At 36.9% G+C, this 20,871-nt stretch overlaps 1 protein-coding gene across 2 annotated transcripts in view; it reads left to right on the top strand.

Annotated features, from left to right (window-relative positions):
- Positions 1–11,950: 11,950 nt before the first annotated feature.
- Positions 11,951–20,871, top strand: part of LOC149489292 (uncharacterized) — a 41,196-nt gene continuing 32,275 nt past the window's right edge. For both annotated transcript variants that reach the window (XM_089711890.1, XM_089711897.1), the window contains exons 1-3: positions 11,951–12,347; positions 12,989–13,054; positions 16,805–18,411. In XM_089711890.1, coding sequence (XP_089568016.1) covers positions 13,015–13,054; positions 16,805–18,411 — 1,647 coding nt within the window. In that variant the 5' untranslated portion in view covers positions 11,951–12,347; positions 12,989–13,014. The remainder of the gene's footprint in view (positions 12,348–12,988; positions 13,055–16,804; positions 18,412–20,871) is intronic.

The following is a 20,871-nucleotide window of genomic DNA, read 5'->3' on the forward strand; positions in this document are numbered from 1 at the left end:
TTATAAAAGTTAAATATTTATTTAATGTCAGCGTAGCATCATCGCAGGCCGAAGGGTTGAAAAGTTCAGTACCTATAACCGGAGATTAGGGACACATCCAGCGGCGGTGGATTGGACAATGAGGAGCAGTCTCCAGACGCTCCGGCCTCCGGGCGCCGGATACCTCATGCCCGACGTCATACAACCAAAATATGACCTACATCTAATCTATGTACAGTATACAGCAGGTACTTCGATATCAATGGTTTACAACAGTGTTAATAGATAAAACTTATTCCGCAAATTGAATATTATTATCCGCTTTATTTAATAGAGGATTATATAAAAGCGTTCATAGAAAGGACGAAATATAATCCCGCTGTCCCGGTCAAGGGTCAGGGCCGGTAATGAATACACCGTCCTAACAAACTCTGCGAACGATCCAAATTAGAATAATATTAACGGGAACTCGGTGTAAAATGCTCCGTAAGTAAACAACAAATCAAAAGCCATAAATGTTTTAATAAAAAGCATTGGTAGCAAGCTGCTAAATGGATATTTACGGGCTGTTAGTCGCAGCTCGAGCCTGCTTCGGAATAAATTTTGCTTGACATGAAGATTATTTTTATTTTCACACGAAAGGCAAAACGTTTTCCTCATTTACTTGATATGATTTCGCTTTTAATATTGTATATTATACCGTTCAATGTTTTGACTTTTATTTCATTAAGTTTTTTTTTTGATACAAACGAATGACGCTCATAGGTTACCGGAGAATGCTAGAATCAAGCTAGAATGCGACAATAAAACACAACTAAACTTTGGGATTGAGAGATTATACCTACGTGTCACGTGTGTCATAAATAAATATACATAATTTTAATGCATTAAAAAGATAAAATATAATAAAACACTTGAATTTCTGGTTTTAATAAAATTATTTATAACTAGCTTTCCGCCCGCGGCTTCGCCCGCGCAGTCAAAGAAAAACCCGCATAGTTCCCGTTCCTGTGGGATTTCCGGGATTGCGTCATTTTCCCGGGATAAAAAGTAGCCTATGTCCGTTCTCGGGTATCAAAATATCTCCATACCAAATTTCATGAAAATTGGTTCAGTAGTTTAGGCGTGATTGAGTAACAGACAGACAGACAGACAGAGTTACTTTCGCATTTATAATATTAAGTATGGATATGGTGTTTTTTATTCATAAACATGTTATGGTTTAAAAAGTATTAAACATGTTTTAGTCAATAATAAAAAACTATCAAGCTCTAGACTTACTGTGTTATAAGACGTTACCTGTGGACGTTACATAGCACCAAATTTCATGACTCTCTGTACACGGGAACTATACCCTTCCTTGTGAATGTCCAAATTTGCGAAAAATTTCAGCATTTACGGCATACACACTACACAGCATTTACGATATACTGTGTTATTATCATACTTTTAAAAGAATCTAGCATAAAATGTGGGAGTAATAAACAAAAATGATAAATGACAATTTGTCGAGATTCTTCCAGTGTACATGACAAGAACAAAGTAAAGGGAAACGGGTGGGCTGAGGACAAATTGCAGGCAATACATCGCACGCAATGTATTGTAATCAACTCAAAATATTATTACTCACGAATATAAGGTCAACATACACTATAGCTATTTAATCAATAATCAGGTTTTCCCATCGCCTTTATAAAAAATCATAGCAATTACGATGAAATACATTGTACCTTGCTGAAATATGGTGTCTTTTTACTCAATAAGTAGTCTTTAAAAATATTAGATAAATACAAAACGTATGAGCCCATTATACTGAAAGTTTAGGCATTTTAGGCACTGAGACGGCTCGCGCCCGCGTTGCGCAGGAGCCGGCGCGGCATGAACTCCGGTGACCTATGAAGGCGGGCGAATACGCCACAGTATAAATAAATCAGTAGTTCGATTTTATTTGCTATCGTAGGAATGTATTTGATAAATAAATTTACTACTTATCCTATACCATTAAACGAGCAATATTTGCATATTTATATATATTTGTTTGTATATTATATACAGTGTGGAAGTTTTCGATGTGCCCTGAATGGAAAGTACTTGAAATACTAGGGATAGCAAATTTTTCTGAAAGGTAACATTCCTTTTTCAAATTTTACTTTATTATTCAAATCGATAGAAACAATATAAAAGATAATTTATTGTTAATTTCTCGTAAAAATATTTGCTCTTAGAAATAAAAATATCATGGAATCTAACATTTTTATTGTAGAATCAACATCATCTCAACATAAAGAACGCTTCTGGTTTATTGGTCTATTTTATACATACATTTAAAGTTTAAAATTAAACTCTCGTTCTGGATACATTAATTTATTTTCTTCTGAAAATATTGGTAATAATAATTAAAAGTAAAACAAATAAAAAAGGCAAAATAATATGTAATTGAATATAAGTATGTAATAAGTATGTTAGTGTATTCAACCAACTTAAAAAACCATCCAAACCATCAAATCAAAATATTTTATCCTTATTTCCTCTGGTAGCTACCACAATCGAGAGTTTTGTACATGAAATTATTGGGCATCTCATCAAAATAAAGCTACTCACGAAAAATTAGCTTGATAGTAATCACTTGCAAAAATGGGCGATGTATCCCGGACTATACCTACTAGTACTTCAAAACTTTGCCTCTATTCCTATTCAACAACCCATATAAAAGAGGATCTCAGGCAAGGTAATTTTTAAAACATTTTACAAGGTAATTTTTTTAAATCACTACATAGTATAAAACAAAGTCGCTTTCACTGTCCCTATGTCTCTATGTCCCTTTGTACGCTTAAATCTTTGAAACTACGCAACGGATTTTATAGTTCTTTCGATTCCCGGTCGAAGAAAATGAATTTTTGAAAATCTTTGAATGCAGTTCTATTTCTTTTTAAAAATAAAAGAGATTTGCTATCTCCAGTATTTCTAGTACTTTCACCCAGGGCCCATCGAAAATTTCCACACTGTATTTACAAACAAATATATTAATATGCAAATATTGCTCGTTTAATAGTATAGAATAAGAAGTTAATTTATATTTACAACAATAATCCTAGGATAACAAACAAAATCAAACTACTGATTTATTTATACCGTGACGTGCTCGCCGTTTTACTCGCCGCTCGGTTCTAATACGCGAGCGGCGACTACAACGTGGTCGGGAGCAAAACTAGTACAGGTCCTCCTTCGATGACGTCCGGCTGGACTCTGGCGGCACTGACGTGGTGCGCGCGAGTCGCATTTTACGTATTATATTTTATATAGAAAAAAATAAGGGCTAAATTATAAATCTATCCAAAAATTTCCCTGTAAAACCTGATTAGTAAATGAAATGTAAAATTTTCATAAACATAGCGTCCCTAATTCTCATAAAACTGATTATGCTTTCAAAATCGATGTTACTTCTGATTTTTTTTTGATCGAGTTAAATGTTTAATATTGTGTTTTTATCCAAAAAAGTCACTAGATCAAACGTTTATCTGTGCTATATATTTTTTTAGGATTTTAAATATGATGATTTCTATCCAAAAACCATGATTTAGAAACATACATTTTGAACAAGGGCCCCTTAAGGAAATCATGTTACATAGAACATAATGTTGGTTAGTGTGGGTAATGAGGCGTGTTAGGCAACTGTTATCAATCATTTTTATTACAAGCTATTATTATTACATATTATAATACTAGCGACCCGCCCCGGCTTCGCACGGGTGCAATGCTGATACTAAATACACTACAGAAAAACTGTGAACGTTGTATATAAAAACATAGCGGCCCGCTCCGGCTTCGCACGGGTATAAAATAGATAGCCGGGCGGCCGGGCCGGTACCGCCGCAAACGCTACTCCCGCAATTTTTAAATCTGTAATATCTTGGAAAATATTCACTTAAATCATACGGTGTAAAGGGCGATATAGATCTATATTAAATGAACAATGTATTCAAGGTATTTAATTGGTTAAGGATTAATGCTGTATTGGTTAAAATCGCATCGCAAATTAGCCATTATTTGTCGTAAAAAGTAAATGACAAAAAAAAGTTATTGTGGGTTATCCATAAGAGATAGACATATACCATCGCGGACTTTTCTGTAGACCTTTTCAATGTGTATAATACTTAGTACATTATTTTGATAAAACTCGTAGGGTTCAGCCTGCGTTTGCAATGTAAGCGGAAAAAATGTAATTTTTTACGACATCACATTAGAAACCTCAAAAATAACAGTACTTCTCCACTATTTAATGGATATTATTATACATATAAACCTTCCTCTTGAATCACTCTATCTATTAAAAAAAAAACCCATCAAAATCCGTTGCGTAGTTTCAAAGATTTAAGCGTACAAAGGGACATAGGGACATAGGGACAGCGAAAGCGACTTTGTTTTATACTATGTAGTGATGATGATTGTTTATAAACGGATATAAAAAAACTGTACCCATAGGAAACCTTATTACAATTTTGGAAAATCACACGACTCATGCACCGAGGTTTCCGAACAAACCTATTTTTATTATAACAATATGTTGCAACTTTAACTATGCTTTAGCAATTTTTATTTAATCTGTAACTAGCTCCGCCCCGCGGTTTCACCCACGTGGCGCCGCTCCTGTTGGTCTTACCGTGATGTTATATAGCCTATAGCCTTCCACGATAAATGGGCTATCTAACAGCTAAAGAATTTTTCAAATCGGACTCGTAGTTCCTGAGATTAGCGCGTTCAAACAAACAAACTCTTTGGTTTGTGAACTGTGATTTTTCATTAAAAAACTACCATACACAATTTTACATTTATTTTACTTTGTCACGAAATATGTACTTTAAACCTACCATCCATTTGTACAAATAACAAAATAGGTATACCCGATACCGTATACCGTAAACATCGTGAAAGTCATCTTCAAATAGGTAATATGTACATATTTAATTATAATTATAATATTTTTAACATAACAGTGATTTGATTTAAATATTTATTATTAACCGCATAACTGTGATGTGCAAGTTAGTTTTTGAAAGTAAACGGAATGGAAAATATTCGACCCAAATTTTTAACCAAATCTTCAATACTAGTCAATTCTTTTTATCTACGTAATAATAAAACAGTAAAAAGTCCATGCTAACGAAGTCGCAGTCATACCTAATAATATTATCACTTTGATTGTTTATTTGTCTTTCTTTCACGTCGTAACGGCAAGATTTTATGGCACCTAAATAGTTGTAACTGTCTAACGGAGGCCAGAGAGTGAGTAACTACCGCAGGTAAACATCTTATTCATGTGAATTTTCCATAATATACGAAAAGCCAGTCTTCTTATACAGGGTGTAATCGTTAAGTGTGCACAGGCGATTTTTCCGTAAGTATTACAGATAACAAAAAAATTTAAACTGATATCGAAAGTACTTAACCTAATGAGTAAAATGGCCGTAATAAATTTTTTAAAATAAATCGAGAAATATCAAAAAAATTATCTTTAAACCCTCCCATACATTAAGTATGAAATATGAATATCCCATATACATTTAATATGAAAGATTTTAGCTTTCTTTTTCTTTTTTTGGTTTTCTGCTTTAATTACTTCGCAAATTTGAAGTGACATTTTCCACGTTTTTCCGGACATTTTCACGCATTTTCCGGATATTTTCCGGGAATTTTCCGGAAAATGCCAGGGAAATGTCCGGAAAATGCCAGGGAAATGTCCGGAAAATGTCTGGAAACATCCGGAAAATCCCAGGGAAATGCTCGGAAAATCCCCGGAAAATGCCTGGGAAAATAACCGGAAAATGCCAGGGAAATGTCTGGAAAATATCCGGAAAATGCGTGGAAATGTCCGGAAAAGGAGGGAAAATGCCTGGAAAATCCCTGGAATATGCCTGGGTAATGCCTGGAAAATATCTGGAAAATATCCGGAAAATGTGTGAAAATGTCCGAAAAAAGCGTGAGAAAATGCCCGGAAAATGCCCGGAAAATATCCGGAAAATGCGTGAAAATGTCCGGAAAGAGCGTGGAAAATGCCACTTCAAATTTGCGAAGTAATTAAAGCAGAAAACAAAAAAAGAAAAAGAAAGCTAAAATCTTTCATATTAAATGTTTAAGGGATATTCATATTTCATACTTAATGTATGGGAGGGTTTAAAGATAATTTTTTTGATATTTCTCGATTTATTTTAAAAAATTTATTACGGCCATTTTACTCATTAGGTTAAGTACTTTCGATATCAGTTTAAAGTTTTTTGTTATCTGTAATACTTACGGAAAAATCGCCTGTGCACACTTAACGATTACACCCTGTATATAAAAATGAATCGCAAAATGTGTTGGTAAGCGCATAACTCGAGAACGGCTGAACCGATTTCGATAATTCTTTTTTTATTATATTCCTTGAAGTACGTGGATGGTTCTTATGTAGAGAAAACGTAAATATTATGTACCACGGGCGAAGCCGGGGCGGACCTGACCTGATATTATAAATGCGAAAGTGTGTTTATTCGTTTAATGTGACATGGCCATGGGTAACTTTTGACAGCGGTGAAATGACTTATACTAATTCGAATTTAACATCAGGGGAATCCGCGGGCAAAGAAAAATATATGAATATTGTTTTCAATAAAAATGATGATGATGATATAGTTCATAAACTCCCAACGACCAGGCGAGTTTATACGTTCGCTAGCTATGCAGATACTGAGCCATCTGCGCACGCGCGGCCTGTGGATAGAGAGCATAGCGTACGGGATGTGGGTGGGAAATGGGAATAGGTGGGTGGTTTACTTTAATCAGTCGTAAAAAATTCCAATTTTAGTAAGATTAGAAATATGATTTTAACAATAGTAAGGGAAATTTCGATTGACAGAAAAAATACGATAAGTCAGGAAAAATTTCTATAAGTCAGGAAAATTTCCATAAGTCGGGAAAATTTCTATAAGCTGGAAAATTTCCATTAGAAAGGAAAATTTCTATAAACAAGGAAAATTTCTATAGATCAGGAAAATTTCTATACGTCAGGAAAATTTAAATAGATACGGAAAATTTGTATAAGCCAGGAAAATATTTATAAGCCAGGAAAATTTCAATACACCAGGAAAATTTCCATGGGAAAGGAAAATTAAAGACAGGTAAATTTCCATAAGTCCGGAAAATTTCTATACGACAGGAAAATTTCTATACGTCAGGAAAATTTCTCTTATTGGGGAAAATTTCTATAGGTGAAGAAAATTTGTATAAGTCAAGAAAAATTATATGTATACTCGAGGAAAATTTCTTGGTTAAGTTGGGAAAATTCTATACGTAAGGAAAATTTCTATAATTCAGGAAAATTTCTATACGTCAGGAAAATTTCTATGCGTCGGGAAAATTTCTATAAGCCAGGAAAATTTATATACGTGAGGAAAATTTCTCCTTGCCACAAAAATTTCTGTCAGGAAAAATCCATAAGTCGGGAAAATTTCTATAAGCTGGGAAATTTCCATATGAAAGGAAAATTTCTATAAACAAGGAAAATTTGTATAAGTCAGGAAAACTTCTATACGTCAGGAAAATTTCTCTTTGTGGGGAAAATTTCTATAAGTTAGGAAAAATTATATACGCGAGGAAAATTTCTATACGTCAGGAAAATTTCTCTTTGTGGGGAAAATTTCTATACGTGAGGAAAATTTGTATAAGTCAGGAAAAATTATATACGCGAGGAAAATTTCTATAAGCCAGGAAAATTTCTATACGTGGAAAATTTCTCTTTGCCGCAAAAATTTCTGTCAGGAAAAATCCATAAGTCGGGAAAATTTCTGTAAGCTGGGAAATTTCCATATGAAAGGAAAATTTCTATAATCAAGGAAAATTTGTATAAGTCAGGAAAACTTTTATACGTCAGGAAAATTTCTCTTAGTGGGGAAAATTTCTATGCGTGAGGAAAATTTGTATAAGTCAGGAAAAATTATATACGCGAGGAAAATTTCTATACGTCAGGAAAATTTCTCTTTGTGGGAAAAATTTCTATACGTGAGGAAAATTTGTATAAGTCAGGAAAAATTATATACGCGAGGAAAATTTCTATAAGCCAGGAAAATTTCTATACATGAGGAAAATTTCTCTTTGCAGCAAAAATTTCTATAAGTCAGGAAAAATCCATAAGACGGCAAAATTCTATAGGTACGTAAGGAAAATTTCTATATTCCGTAACTATTGCATCTATCAAAAAACTTTAAACTGATATCGAAAGCCCTTTACCTAACGAGTAAAATGACGATAATAATTTTTTAAAAATAAAACGGGAAATATGAAAAAATTTTACACCAAACATTCCCATACATTTAGTATGAGATATGACTATCTCAAACATGTAGGGTCAGGGAGGAAACAGTGACTCAGGCGGCTACAGTGACTCATTACTAGTTCGGCTAGAATAAGACGTACACTGTTGTTGTCTACCTCCCTCGTTTGAAGCTAACGGTCCTCGGACTTGTACAAACCAATCAGCCGGCGTCTCAAGGGCCGAACAGTGGTGCCACCACGTGTTTTTGTTTTAGTGCTCACAAAATTATATTTTTAACGTAAGTTTGATTGATTTTAATATCTAAAGTATATAATAAATGTTGTAATCATTTTTTCTGTCTTATAGTTATGTTTATGCAGATTACCTTTGTATGTTTAATTCAGTTTATTGATTGATTTTTCGATCCATTTGAATATGAAATAATCAAAATGACGGAGTTGTGTACAGTGACTCAATTTGAAGCGGTACACAGTGACTCGTGAGCCACTGTGTACCTACTTCAGTTTATAGTATGCAGTTCTATGTTTTCCTTTTGATTTTTTAGGTAATTTGTTTAATTATTATATTTTGTTGATAGAATACCACGGCAAAAATCTGCAGAATGAAAAATTGGTTATTTATAAGAAATGGAGACTCGATAAGACAAGCATCTAAAGGGTCGGTGTTGCATTTGCTACCCTTAAAAGATAATATTGAAAGACAAAAAACTGTGAAACTCTTGACGATCAACAGTTGGAGCCCTAACGAACCTATAAATTTCAAGACAAATGAGTCTACCCTACACTTACATTATGTGTCTTGGAAGAGCCAATATTTTTCAAAGAAACTGTAGAAGACAACCAACCGAATGCAAACATTATCTCAGAAAACCTATTTCCAGCCTTCATCAACATGCCATCGACTTCATCCATTAACATACCCTCAACTTCGCTTATCGACACACCATTGACTTCATATAATAACATACCACCGAGTTCATTCGTCAACAAACCACCGATGGCATCCTCACAAGTTTCTTTTAGAAGTCCGTTTGAATTCAGAGATCCAATAAAAGCCAAACCTAGACAAAATAACAGAAAACGTAGGAATCCTAGACGCAGGCTAATTGCTGAATACATCTGAAAATTTGTTTTTGGAACAAGAAAATATGACGCAAAGAAAAGTAAAATGCACTGCTGCTCTTATTGTACGAGTACGAACAATAAGAGCAGCAGTGATGAAGAAATGGAAAATGAAGAAGTATTATTACAAGATTCGGATGATGACATGGAATGGCCAACAGATAACAATCATGGATATGAAAATGACGCTGACACTGATAACGAAAACATTATTTTAACGGATGAAGATTTAAAGAAACCTTTACCTCATTCACCTCGAGAAGGCGAATATGTTACTGTCCAATTAGCTACCAAAAAACAGAGATATATGGGAAAAGTGTTAGAGGAACGAAATGAGAACATGGAATTTTACATAATAATTATCATTTTTGAGGCGAAAGCCTGGTACTACTGACTACTGATAAGTTTATTATGCCAAATAAGCCCGATCTGTCTATTGTAAAAGAGGACGATTTAAAATTTATTCTACCTAAACCGTTAATGATTGGAACAGCTTCGAGACCATTTTATTATTTTTCAATCGATGATTAGATATTAGATGTGTTTTTTTTGTGAAATTTTTTAATGTTTTTTATTTTATTTTATTCTAAGACTAATGATATTAATTCATATATTGAAGTTCCTACATTTGCATTAGTCATTTTATGAAAGATAATAAAGAATTTTGATTAAGTATATCTTTTTTATTTTCACTGAGCCACTGTATACTATTAGAGTCACTGTGTACTACACTATTGAGTCACTGTGTACATCCACCGGTACACAGTGACTCAAATCTATTTTTTTATATTTTATTTTTTAGTTTAATTAATTTAAAGTATAATGAAAATATAATGACACAATAATGAAATGTAGTAACCTGACTTCAAGATCAAAAAAAATCACTTTGATTATATATTATTTACTATATTTTTGAGCGTATGGAAAAAATCCGAGTCACTGTTTCCTCCCTGACCCTAACCCTTCCGCAGTGTAGCGCGGCCATCGTGGAATAGGCGCATCTGTGGGGCCACACTGTGGTTCATCCACAGACAGATCCCGGTGAAGCATTGATCCCGCGATTTCTCTATTTTTTTATATGAAAAGTACTAGAAAACTTAAGAAATAATTAAACCTCATTAAATTTCCGACTATATAGTATTCATCATGTATGAAGTGAGCTATAAAAATAAGCTTTAATTGATGGTCAAAAATGTAGGACTGTCATGTCAACTAATTTTGATTATTTTATAAAAATGAAACATTTTTCAAACGAAATTTAGTTTAATTATGAAATCTTACATATATTCCTAATAATATAGCTAAAAATCTCATACACCATGCGTACATATTTTTTCTACAAAACATATGTTCAAAAGTTAGTGGACTGAAGTGCCGTGTTTTTGACAGCATAAAAACCGTTAGTAAACCGACCAAATAGGCAAGTCATGTGATTCTATCGGTAGCTCTTTCTATTCTGTATATACCACGGTAGGTTAGCGGGAACTAGAATGATTTTTAATAAGATTTTAGAGACGATTTGTATTTGGTCACGAAGTAACCACACTGTGGCCCCCACACTGATCCGGAAAAGTTTACACCTACCACTGTGTGGTTCCTCCACTGCGGAGGGGGTAATATGAAAAATTTTGGTTCTTATTTTGGATTTGTGCTTAAATTACTTCGCAAATTTTAATGAAAATTCATTTAGAAACTGTAAACAGAGCTCGATGTGGAATACAATAGTATTCCAAAACGTGGACGTCACTTCGCACATTTGCTTTGAACACAAAATGTATGGAAAATTTAATGTATGGGAGTGTTTAATGTAACTTTTTTTGATATTTCCCGTTTTATTTTTTAAAAGTTATTATTGTCATTTTACTCATTAGGTAATCTACTTTCGATATCAGTTTAAAGATTTTTGATATCTGTAACAGTTACAAAATAATCGCCTGTGCACACTTAACGATTAGGTACATCCTGTATACAACGTTCACAGTTTTTCTGTAGTGTATTTAGTATCAGCATTGCACCCGTGCGAAGCCTAGCCGGGGCGGGTCGCTAGTAGTATTATAAAGTCTCGTGAACGTCAGCTGGCGCTCGGTTGGGAGGGTGAGCGGTTGTAGCCTCCCACGCACGTAGGAAAAAAAAATACATTCATTCATTTCCTCTTAGCTAAAAATTTGTCAAATTGTGGCTCTCAGCTAAAAATTTGTCAAACTGAATCTTTTTTAATTATCGAGATAATAAGTGGTAATTAAAATTTAAAATATTAAATTGAAGTACAACCACAGTACAACACTATGAAGTATGATTACACGACTCTGGAGTGGCAACACTTAAATGTCACAACGATCTCAATGTCAAACAGCTGTCAATTTGTTCATAGAAAATTATTGGATAATAATATAAGCCGACTGCTGCTGACTTTAGGCAAATTATTCAATTCTATCAGAAAACTACTTTAATAAAAACGCATTTACGTGTATTGATTATGGACCAAAATTACATTGTGACATACACATATCCACACCACAGTCCACACTACACACGGACCACAGACAGTAGAAAATTAACTAGTAGTGTCATAAAGTTAATGTCAGGTAGTGGTCGCTTGTTTCTTTATTTTGAAAAATATAAAACAGTATAATAATTCCTATATTTATTATTTATCAATAGAAGGAAGTTGTTTGTTGATTTGTAATGAAATATACGTGTCTTATTTTGTAAAGAACTTAAAACATTTTGATACGATTGAATCAGTGCAAGTGATCGACCGCTAGCTAAACGCGAGCCGAGGGTGATTTCTGAAAACCGGCAGTGAATACTTGTGTGCATTGCTTTTTGTTTTATTTTAATTCCATCGCAATCAAAGTGCCGATGGCGTCGTCGTGAGTGTATGTGATCGGCGATATTTACTTACCGGATTTTTACGGACGTCGATGGATATTTAGGAGGTAAGGATCTATCGAAAGCATTAGCATTAGTAAGCATGCATGGCAGAATGGAATGCGTTGACAATGGTGGCTATTGTAATCGAGCACTCACAATCACGAATCGATTAAAAACAGTGATTTGTTTGAGATAGTGCAAGAAGTTAATAAATACAGATTACAGTTATACGTAAGGCGCGCTGTGACGCGGGGTCAACGACGTCGCTAAGAGCACTCGTTAAACATTACTACAAATTAATCTAGTTTCCTTTGAATTCAATTTGTAGGTGATAGCATTGTGTGTGTGTAAATCAATAATTTGCAAGTAGATTGGATTTTAATTACAGAATTTGTAAATGGCTTTGTGTGTTCTATAAAAGTACTTTTGTGTACTGCTTAGCTGTTGTGTTTTAAAAAGTTATCACATTATTGAGCTTGATAAATATATCTTATCTCACAAATCACACATATTAAATATTACATATTTAAGTAATTTTGACATTTATTTTATGCGCGTACATGTTAAGTGTGACAATGTGAATAATAAAAGTTAGACATAGGTTAAATATAAGTTTTATAATTTGAAACATACAAATGCTTCATTATTTATGTTTTGCCTTATGTTGTACTTGATGCTTAACTTTTTTGTTTTGTGGCTGTACCAGTTGCTTATCGGCGCGGCCGCTTCAAGATGATGGTGGAAACCATCCTTGAGTCCTCTCAGGACTTTGGTAAGTTTCCAATTATATTGCTTTCTAGTTAGTATAAGACTTAACATTTCTGTTGATAACTGTATCTTCAATAATCTTCCTTTTAATTTAAATATTTGTTATCTGGCTTGAAATTCGATTAAACAAATGATAAGAAATGGAACTATAAATTTCCCTCGCTCAAATATATCAATAAAGCTCTTGATACTCTGCTTAATCTTTTTATCTATTTCTAAATATAAAACTGTCACCATCTATTTCATAATCACTACATAGTACATAGTCTATGGTCCAACAGAACCTTTTCAATTCAATAACTCGCACATATTCTATCCTATTCATATAATAAGGATATTGACAAAAAATAACATGAAAGCAATCAGAGATGAAAACATTCCATATTATGTTCATTGTACAAGACCACAAAGCACATCACACTCTTAAATTAAAAACTAAACAAATTTAGATTAGAGGCTATTAATTAAACAGAATTCAAGCACTGTTTTTTGAATACTCATGCACATTTGAAGAGAATAGAAAATGCAAATAAATAGGATACAGAAGTCATATCTGTAAGGATTTGTTACGCAAACCTATAAAAATATGTTATTGATAAGCATAATGAAAATAATACAATGTACTGTAATGACATGTGTTATTTATCCTCTATTTGCCCCTTGTGAAGCATTTATTTATAATTTTGTTTGTGTCATCTTGTGTGTTTGCTTCACTATAGTGATATGTGTATTGTCCTATTATCATGGGTTATAATAAATATATCAAGTTATTCTCTCAACAGACAATACTGTGTTATAGTCATTACTGAAAAAAAACAGTGTTACTCAAGTATTTATTTAATACAGATTTTTCTTTGTTGTGAGCAAGTATAACTACGGTAAGTGGCTGTATTAAATACTTTTGGTCCTTTTCAATGGATGCGTAAATTCAGTTGTAGAACTTCAGGTTTTAGTCTAATCATCTAGAAGGATCTTGAATAAATATTTAGACGTAAGTCCTAAATATTGATCAAACATTATATTCCTTGATAAAATTGAGTTATGATAACACAATACATTTAAACTACATACTTGAAACTTGTAACTACTTGTATGCCACAAATAATTTTAAACTTCTATTCACTTAGATTCAGATGTGTTTCAGGTCTCAGTTTTAGGCAATTAATTTGTAAATGTGTTAACATGGAGATCTTTCTTTTGTGTATTAAATATATTGTTTCAAGTTTCATGTAACATCTTAAATTCAAAGAACAATATAATATAGCTAGATATAACAATGTTTACAATTTCTATCAGCACTTTAGAAAATGTTAACAGGGTATTTACAATATTATCACTTAGCTGCCAAAACTAAAACCAACAACTGTTCATCTGGGGGCACGGTAGTGCCCCCGCCAAGACGAGCCAAGCGAGGCGCACGGGCACTACCTACCTTTTCTCGAAGCGCTTCGACGTTTTTTTGAACCCTCATAACTTGGGTTTGGATTATGCTAGATCAACAAAATTTTCGGGATATATTGTCAATAGCGGACTTATTGAACATATTAAGTTTTAATTACATTAGCTTTTATACTTCAGATTTTATTTATATCTAAAAAACGCTAATTTCGTCACTGACTCACTGATGATCATCAAAATTCTTAAGGTATTTCCTAATGTCCTAGAAAGCTGAAATTTTGTATGTAAGCTAGTATTAGCACACAAACAACAAAAAAATTATAAAACTTGTAACTTTCATCCCCCAACCCCTTAAACTAGGGGATGGGAGTTTGTATGAGACCTGTAATTTTAAATTAAATTTTGATGACGCTAGAGGTCTAATCTAATAATCTAAAACTTGGTTCCCCTAGATATATATATGTATAGGTACTCCTTGTTAAAAAAAAATTGTTACAAACAACCTACAAAAAGAAATGAAATCCCACCAAAAACATTTTCATGTAAAATGTTGCCAAGACGAGCCCATATGACTCGCACTGTCAAAAAGTTATCAGATCTCATGTAGAGCCAAGCTTCTAACACTACACGCCCTAACTCTACAAGGCCTAACTTCACAAACTCTACACCTTAGTCAAAATATGTGGCTTGGCCGTTCGTTACTACAAGAACTATTGTATAACACAAAAGTAATGAACAGTGAATTAATTTTTCACCTTACGCCGATGTGAGTGTAGCGAAATGGCCAAGCCACATATTTTGACTAACGTGTAGAGTTTGTGAAGTTAGGCCTTGTAGAGTTAGGGCGTGTAGTGTTAGAAGCTTGGCTCTACATGAGATCTGATAACTTTTTGACAGTGCGAGTCATATGGGCTCGTCTTGGCAACATTTTACATGAAAATGTTTTTGGTGGGATTAAACTTACAACTGTACAAATAGCTTTCTATTTATTATATACTAGCAATGCCCTGCGGTTTCACCCGCATAGATGCGATATCGTTACAGTGAAAAGTCTACTATAGGTCGGACTATAGGTTTAATTTTTAATCACATGAAAATCACCTTTACCCCGTCCCGCACTACGGCCTTTGATTTTTTTTTTTTTTTTGTTTTAGTGGGGAAATCTTTCATAGATACCCACGGCCTCCGGGGGAGGGGCCGTGGGTTATGTCGGATTCCTACCGACCAAAACCCCACTGTGTTCCGTCAAGACGCATATTGGTAGAATTCCTCCGTGACCCCCGCACTACGGCCTGCTCGAACAGTATACCTACTATTTTCTGTAGATTGACACTTTTAAAAATTCGTTATATCTTTGGAATGGAATATCCAATTCTTTTCATTTAAAAAGTATTTTGCTGGTATTGAAACAGTCTATAATAAAACATCATTTAATGGGATAAGGATTAATATATGTGTATGGATAACATGGTTTGAATACTGTCGGCACTTCTATTTACTTTGAAAACGTAAAAAAGTTGTTGTAGTAACATAACTACTGAAGATGGACATATGGTATCGCGGACTTTCTTGTAGATATTGATCCATTCTATAATACCGTAGAACATTTTTTTGTTCTATCTTCAATAGATTCCGCAGCGCACGCGATGACAGAAGTTTTATTGAGGATTTTTTTACACCTTGGGTTACACTATTGCATTTTTGGTAAGGATCTCTATTTTTTTTGAAAATGCAATATAGCCTATGTTGCTCAGTAAAGATGCAGCTTTCTAATGGTGAAAGAATTTTTGAAATCGGTCCAGTAGTTTTTGCGTGAAAACCATACATACATACATACATACATACATACTTACAAACTTTTCCTCTTTATAATATTAGTATAGATTCACTTAGGTAATTGTTTGAAAATCTTATTTAATTATTTTATTCATTCAATTCATTTCTATAATTAGTCCCATTTAGTAAATTATAAAATGTTTTAGTATTAAAATACTATTAATAATTGAATTGGTATTACGTTCACAATTTTCTCATATTTTGAGCTTTTTATAAATTGCTGTCATGCCAACTAGTTAAACTAAATTTAACGATTATGATTTGAAAAATCAGGAAAGTTTAATATTACTTTTTTCAAGGAAGTAACATGATTTTGTAGACAGTTTATGTTTATTTTTATTTAGTTATTACGTTCATGGTGTAATTTAGATTAGTGAAAATAACATGCACATCTTAAATGTTATGGTCGATAAAGCACAATGTCAAATTCAACAGCTCACTCATATATCTAAGACATGGATCATTACTATCATAGTGTAGATAAACAGCTAGTACGGAATAACACGGTCGCTCCCCGCAGGCATGTCGAACGGTCCCCTCCCGCAGTGGAAGCGCGAGCTGCTGCAGCGGCGCGCGGCGCGGTCGCGGCCCGCCGGCCCGCCGCCCGCGCCGCCGCCGCCGCCCCCGCCGCCGCCCGCCGACGACGACGAGGAGCTGCGCTACGGGCCCGGCATCGTCAAGCGCCTCAAGTCGCGCTACCTCAGCCTGGCGCTGCGCGAGGCGCCGCGCCGCCGCCCGTCCGTGCTGCGCCGCGCCACGTCGCTCGAGCACCTGCTGGACGAGCGGCCGCCGCCCGCGCCGCGCCCGCACTCGCGCCCCGCGCGCCCCGCCTCGCTCGCGGCGCCGCCGCACGCCGCGCTCGCCGCCGGCGCGCCCCTGCGCCGCGACTCCGTCAAGCGCGCGCGCTCCGTCGACGCTCTGAGCAGGTTGGACGCGCGCGATGAGCCCGTCCCGCCGCCGCCGCAACCGCGGCCGCGCGCCCAGGGCCAGGACCGGTCTCCGACCCGGCCTCCTCCGACCCAACCTCCCCCGCCGCCGCCCTCGCCGCCGCCCCCGCTGCCGCGCTCCGCCCGCCCGCCCCGCCGCCCCGCTCCCCTTCTGCGGGACACGGAGAGGCCGCCGCCGGATGTGGTGCGCTCGACGTTACGAAAGTTTGAATCGGCCCCGCCGCGCCGCCCCGCCCCGGCGGCTCGCGTTTCGGCAGTCTTGCGAGGCCTGGAAGCTTTACCGAGAAGCTCGACGCCCGAACCTCGCGGTCGATCGCCCAGTCCGGCCGCCGCGGACATATCGGCCATCGACGAGCCGGAAGGAGCGATGATGTCGACTGAAATCAAACAGGTCTCCAAAGCGGCCTTGGATGGCATAGCGCGCGCCGGCTCGACCGTGCGCTACTCCTTCGAGGCGCCGAAACGCGGATCTCACCTTCCCCCGCTGGCCGCGACTAACCCGGTCCTGCTGAACCGCGTGCGCGTGTCGGCCTCGCCGCGCCGCGTGGGCGTCATCAAACCGATGCCGTCGCCCTCGCTGGACTGCTCCTCGCCGCCCCCGGAGCAGGCGCCGGACGTCACTGACGAGATGCCCCGGCTCGAAACGCCGCCGCCTGACGTCACGGAGACTTCCATAACGATGCGACCGGAGAGAAAAGAACCGCCCCCGTCGGCCGTCGTCGAACCTATACCGAGACCGCCGCCAGAAGAAGACGAAACGTCGAGAGATCAATCGAGTGCGTCGCGCGAACCCACCCCAGAAATCGATCTAAAGCCGGAGCCGCGGGTCGAAAGCCCCAAACCGATAGCGAAGAAACCCGTCATCAACGGGCACGTGGAAAAAGCTGAATCGAAAGTGAAGAGCCTGAAGGCGGCCGGCATCGAGCGCGCCTGGACCGGCGCGGGAGACAAGTGCGCGAGTGACAAGTGCGAGAACGGTGAAGTGCGCAGTGCAGTGTCAGTGGGTGCGAGTGTGGCTGGTGCCGTGGGTGCAGTGGGTGCTGTGGGCGTGCGCAAGCTGCGGCCGCCCGCGCCCGCCGCCACGTCCGTCGTGTTCAACTTCTCCAACCGCAAGGAGGTGCCCGACTACATCGAGAACGACGGCATCGTGCTGCGGGCCAACCGCCGCAACAGGTTTAAGGTGAGTCGCTTTGACTTATAACTACGATACAACAAGAGTAACGTTTAAGCACAGTGTTTCCGTAAAAAGACATGTCAAGACTAGTACAAATAATTCTAAAGCGTCTGTCAGAAGTAAGATTCCCTCTTCTTATTCTTCTTTATTTCCTTCAACAATAGCAACAGTTAGGGGGACCTTATTTTCACGTATCAACTAAAAATTTGCGCTCTGCAAAATGTCCCGTTCAAAACTATCGATGCGATCGCGATTTACAACGATATATTTTAGGGATTAGATTGTTGATGCAATTACATAACTATGTTACGTAACATAATTGCACATGCAAGAAATGTGACAGCATTTCATAAACGAGAGCACTAGTCACAATCGTAACCAATCGATTAATATCACAAGTAACTATCAGATATTGCAATTCAATTAATTTTATCATGCTATCTAAACTTATCTATTTGTATGATGGAAATGCATTTAGTCAAGGTCGTATATGTTTTGCTAATTCAATGTTACCGTGATAACATTCCACGTAAACTGTCAGGTTTGATTAAGACTGACGTTGGACAGATACTTGACTCCATTTATTTACCACATAACACTGGTTTTGTCACCAGAATTACGAAACCAAATGTCATAAGGCTATCTATCATAAATCGTTACTAAGTGTCTAATAACTACTTCCGTTGGCTCAACATTTCAAGTTTAATTACATGCCCAACACGTAGTCGGTTCAATTCACCGAAATTACGACCCGCTGACGGCGATAAAAGTGTTGACGGCGTGCATATCCGCAATAATTTATTCATTGCTCATCATATACGTTGCTCGTCATCATTTTCACGGACCTTGGCATTCAGATTTCTACGTTAGGCCCGGTTAACAAATACCGTGAATCGGTGAAAGTGATGGGCCGGTGAAACCTTGCACCGTGTCACGTGTGGTGGCCGGTGCGGTAACCGGCGATCACTCTCGGTTTCCGCGAGGCCCGCGAGAGCGCCCGGAATCTTAACTAGCACACGTTTACGGTGTCAACGTCATTGTAGTAACCAGTCTTCGAAAGCCTTTCTTATGTTTGTGTCGCAATTGTTGATAATCTTTCATGATCATCATCGTTCGAGTACACTCGTTTACTTGTAGACGCCAAGAACCTGCTTTATGATAGTTTCATTGACGTTTCAATTATCCCATGCCTGTTTTGATTTGATATTAGAAACCCTTTCGCTGTTTCGTGTTGATTTAAAAATTAGATTGTGTATTCGAAATTTACTCAGCTTTTAGGGCGACATGAAAGCCGATAGCGAAGTTGAAGCGTCCGCCCTGATCCGATTTAAATATTGACTCAAAACTATTAGCATAAATAACCGATGAGACGGTCAGAGCTTTCTAATTCAGTACAAATTATTTATTGGCTCGTTGAACCGAGACCTGCTCGGTCCTGCTAATTATCAATTTCGTTCCACTTTGAGCAGTCAGCAGCCATCTCGGCGCTTACTGCGGTGTTTGAGATAAACTGACTGTTAAATGAGTCGATAAACGCTTTGAAAATTTGTTTCTGGTTTAAGGTCTCGACAGGACCCAGTTCTTGCTAAAAGACAATATTCAAATGAAATGTAAATGTATATCACGTGTGCTTTCTTGCTCTCTCGTTGTACAGAAGATAACACAATATTTCCATAAATTTATAATAGTTAACATTAAATTGCATATAGGTACTCACGAATTCAAGAATAGAAAAAAAACACGCCTATTTAACGGAACGTACAAAATCCAGTTATTAGTTCGATATCACAATGTTAGTGTTAATAATGATATAGGTAGAAAAGTCAACACGGAATCAAAAGCCTCTCGTCTGGCAATTAAGTGCGATGCGATAGTCGGGGCTGCTCCACGGGCCCTTTGATCTCCTTATTGCTCCGTACGCTGCTCACTGGACCCTAACTGAAAAGTTACCGCTCACTCGCGTGCCCGACTCGATACCTTTTCACAACTCAATTTATATTCTTGGAAATGTATCTACTTTAGGATAACAGGAAATATTTATTTGCTAAATCGCTAACAAGAACCATTTTCAAGTTAAGAAATACCTGTACCAATACTTGTGATCAAATTTTATGGTGTTTATCTCCCCTGATATGTAATGCAAATATATGTATATTGAAACATCAAACAATTTCTAAAACATAATATTGCAGCAGCTGCCAGAGGTTCGGCGAGTCAGAGCTACTCTTGATAAAAACACATATTTGACCTCTAGTAATCATAGTGAAAGTTGGACACTTTGGGATTGAAACATGAGAAGATATAACGAGTTCTTCAATCTATCAAACATACCATTGTAACTTGTTCACAGTTAAGCATCAAATAACATCTGGACATAACTACCAATGAAAGTAATTTTTCGCATATTTATAAAGTGATCAAGTGACCACCGGTAGTTTGTAATCATATCGGGAAGCGTGTGTTTGA

This window comes from Colias philodice, chromosome 3, assembly GCF_061535455.1.
Source record: "Colias philodice isolate Cphi_HAF_F1 chromosome 3, ilColPhil1 Martin Lab GWU primary, whole genome shotgun sequence".
Taxonomy (NCBI): Eukaryota; Metazoa; Arthropoda; class Insecta; order Lepidoptera; family Pieridae; genus Colias; species Colias philodice.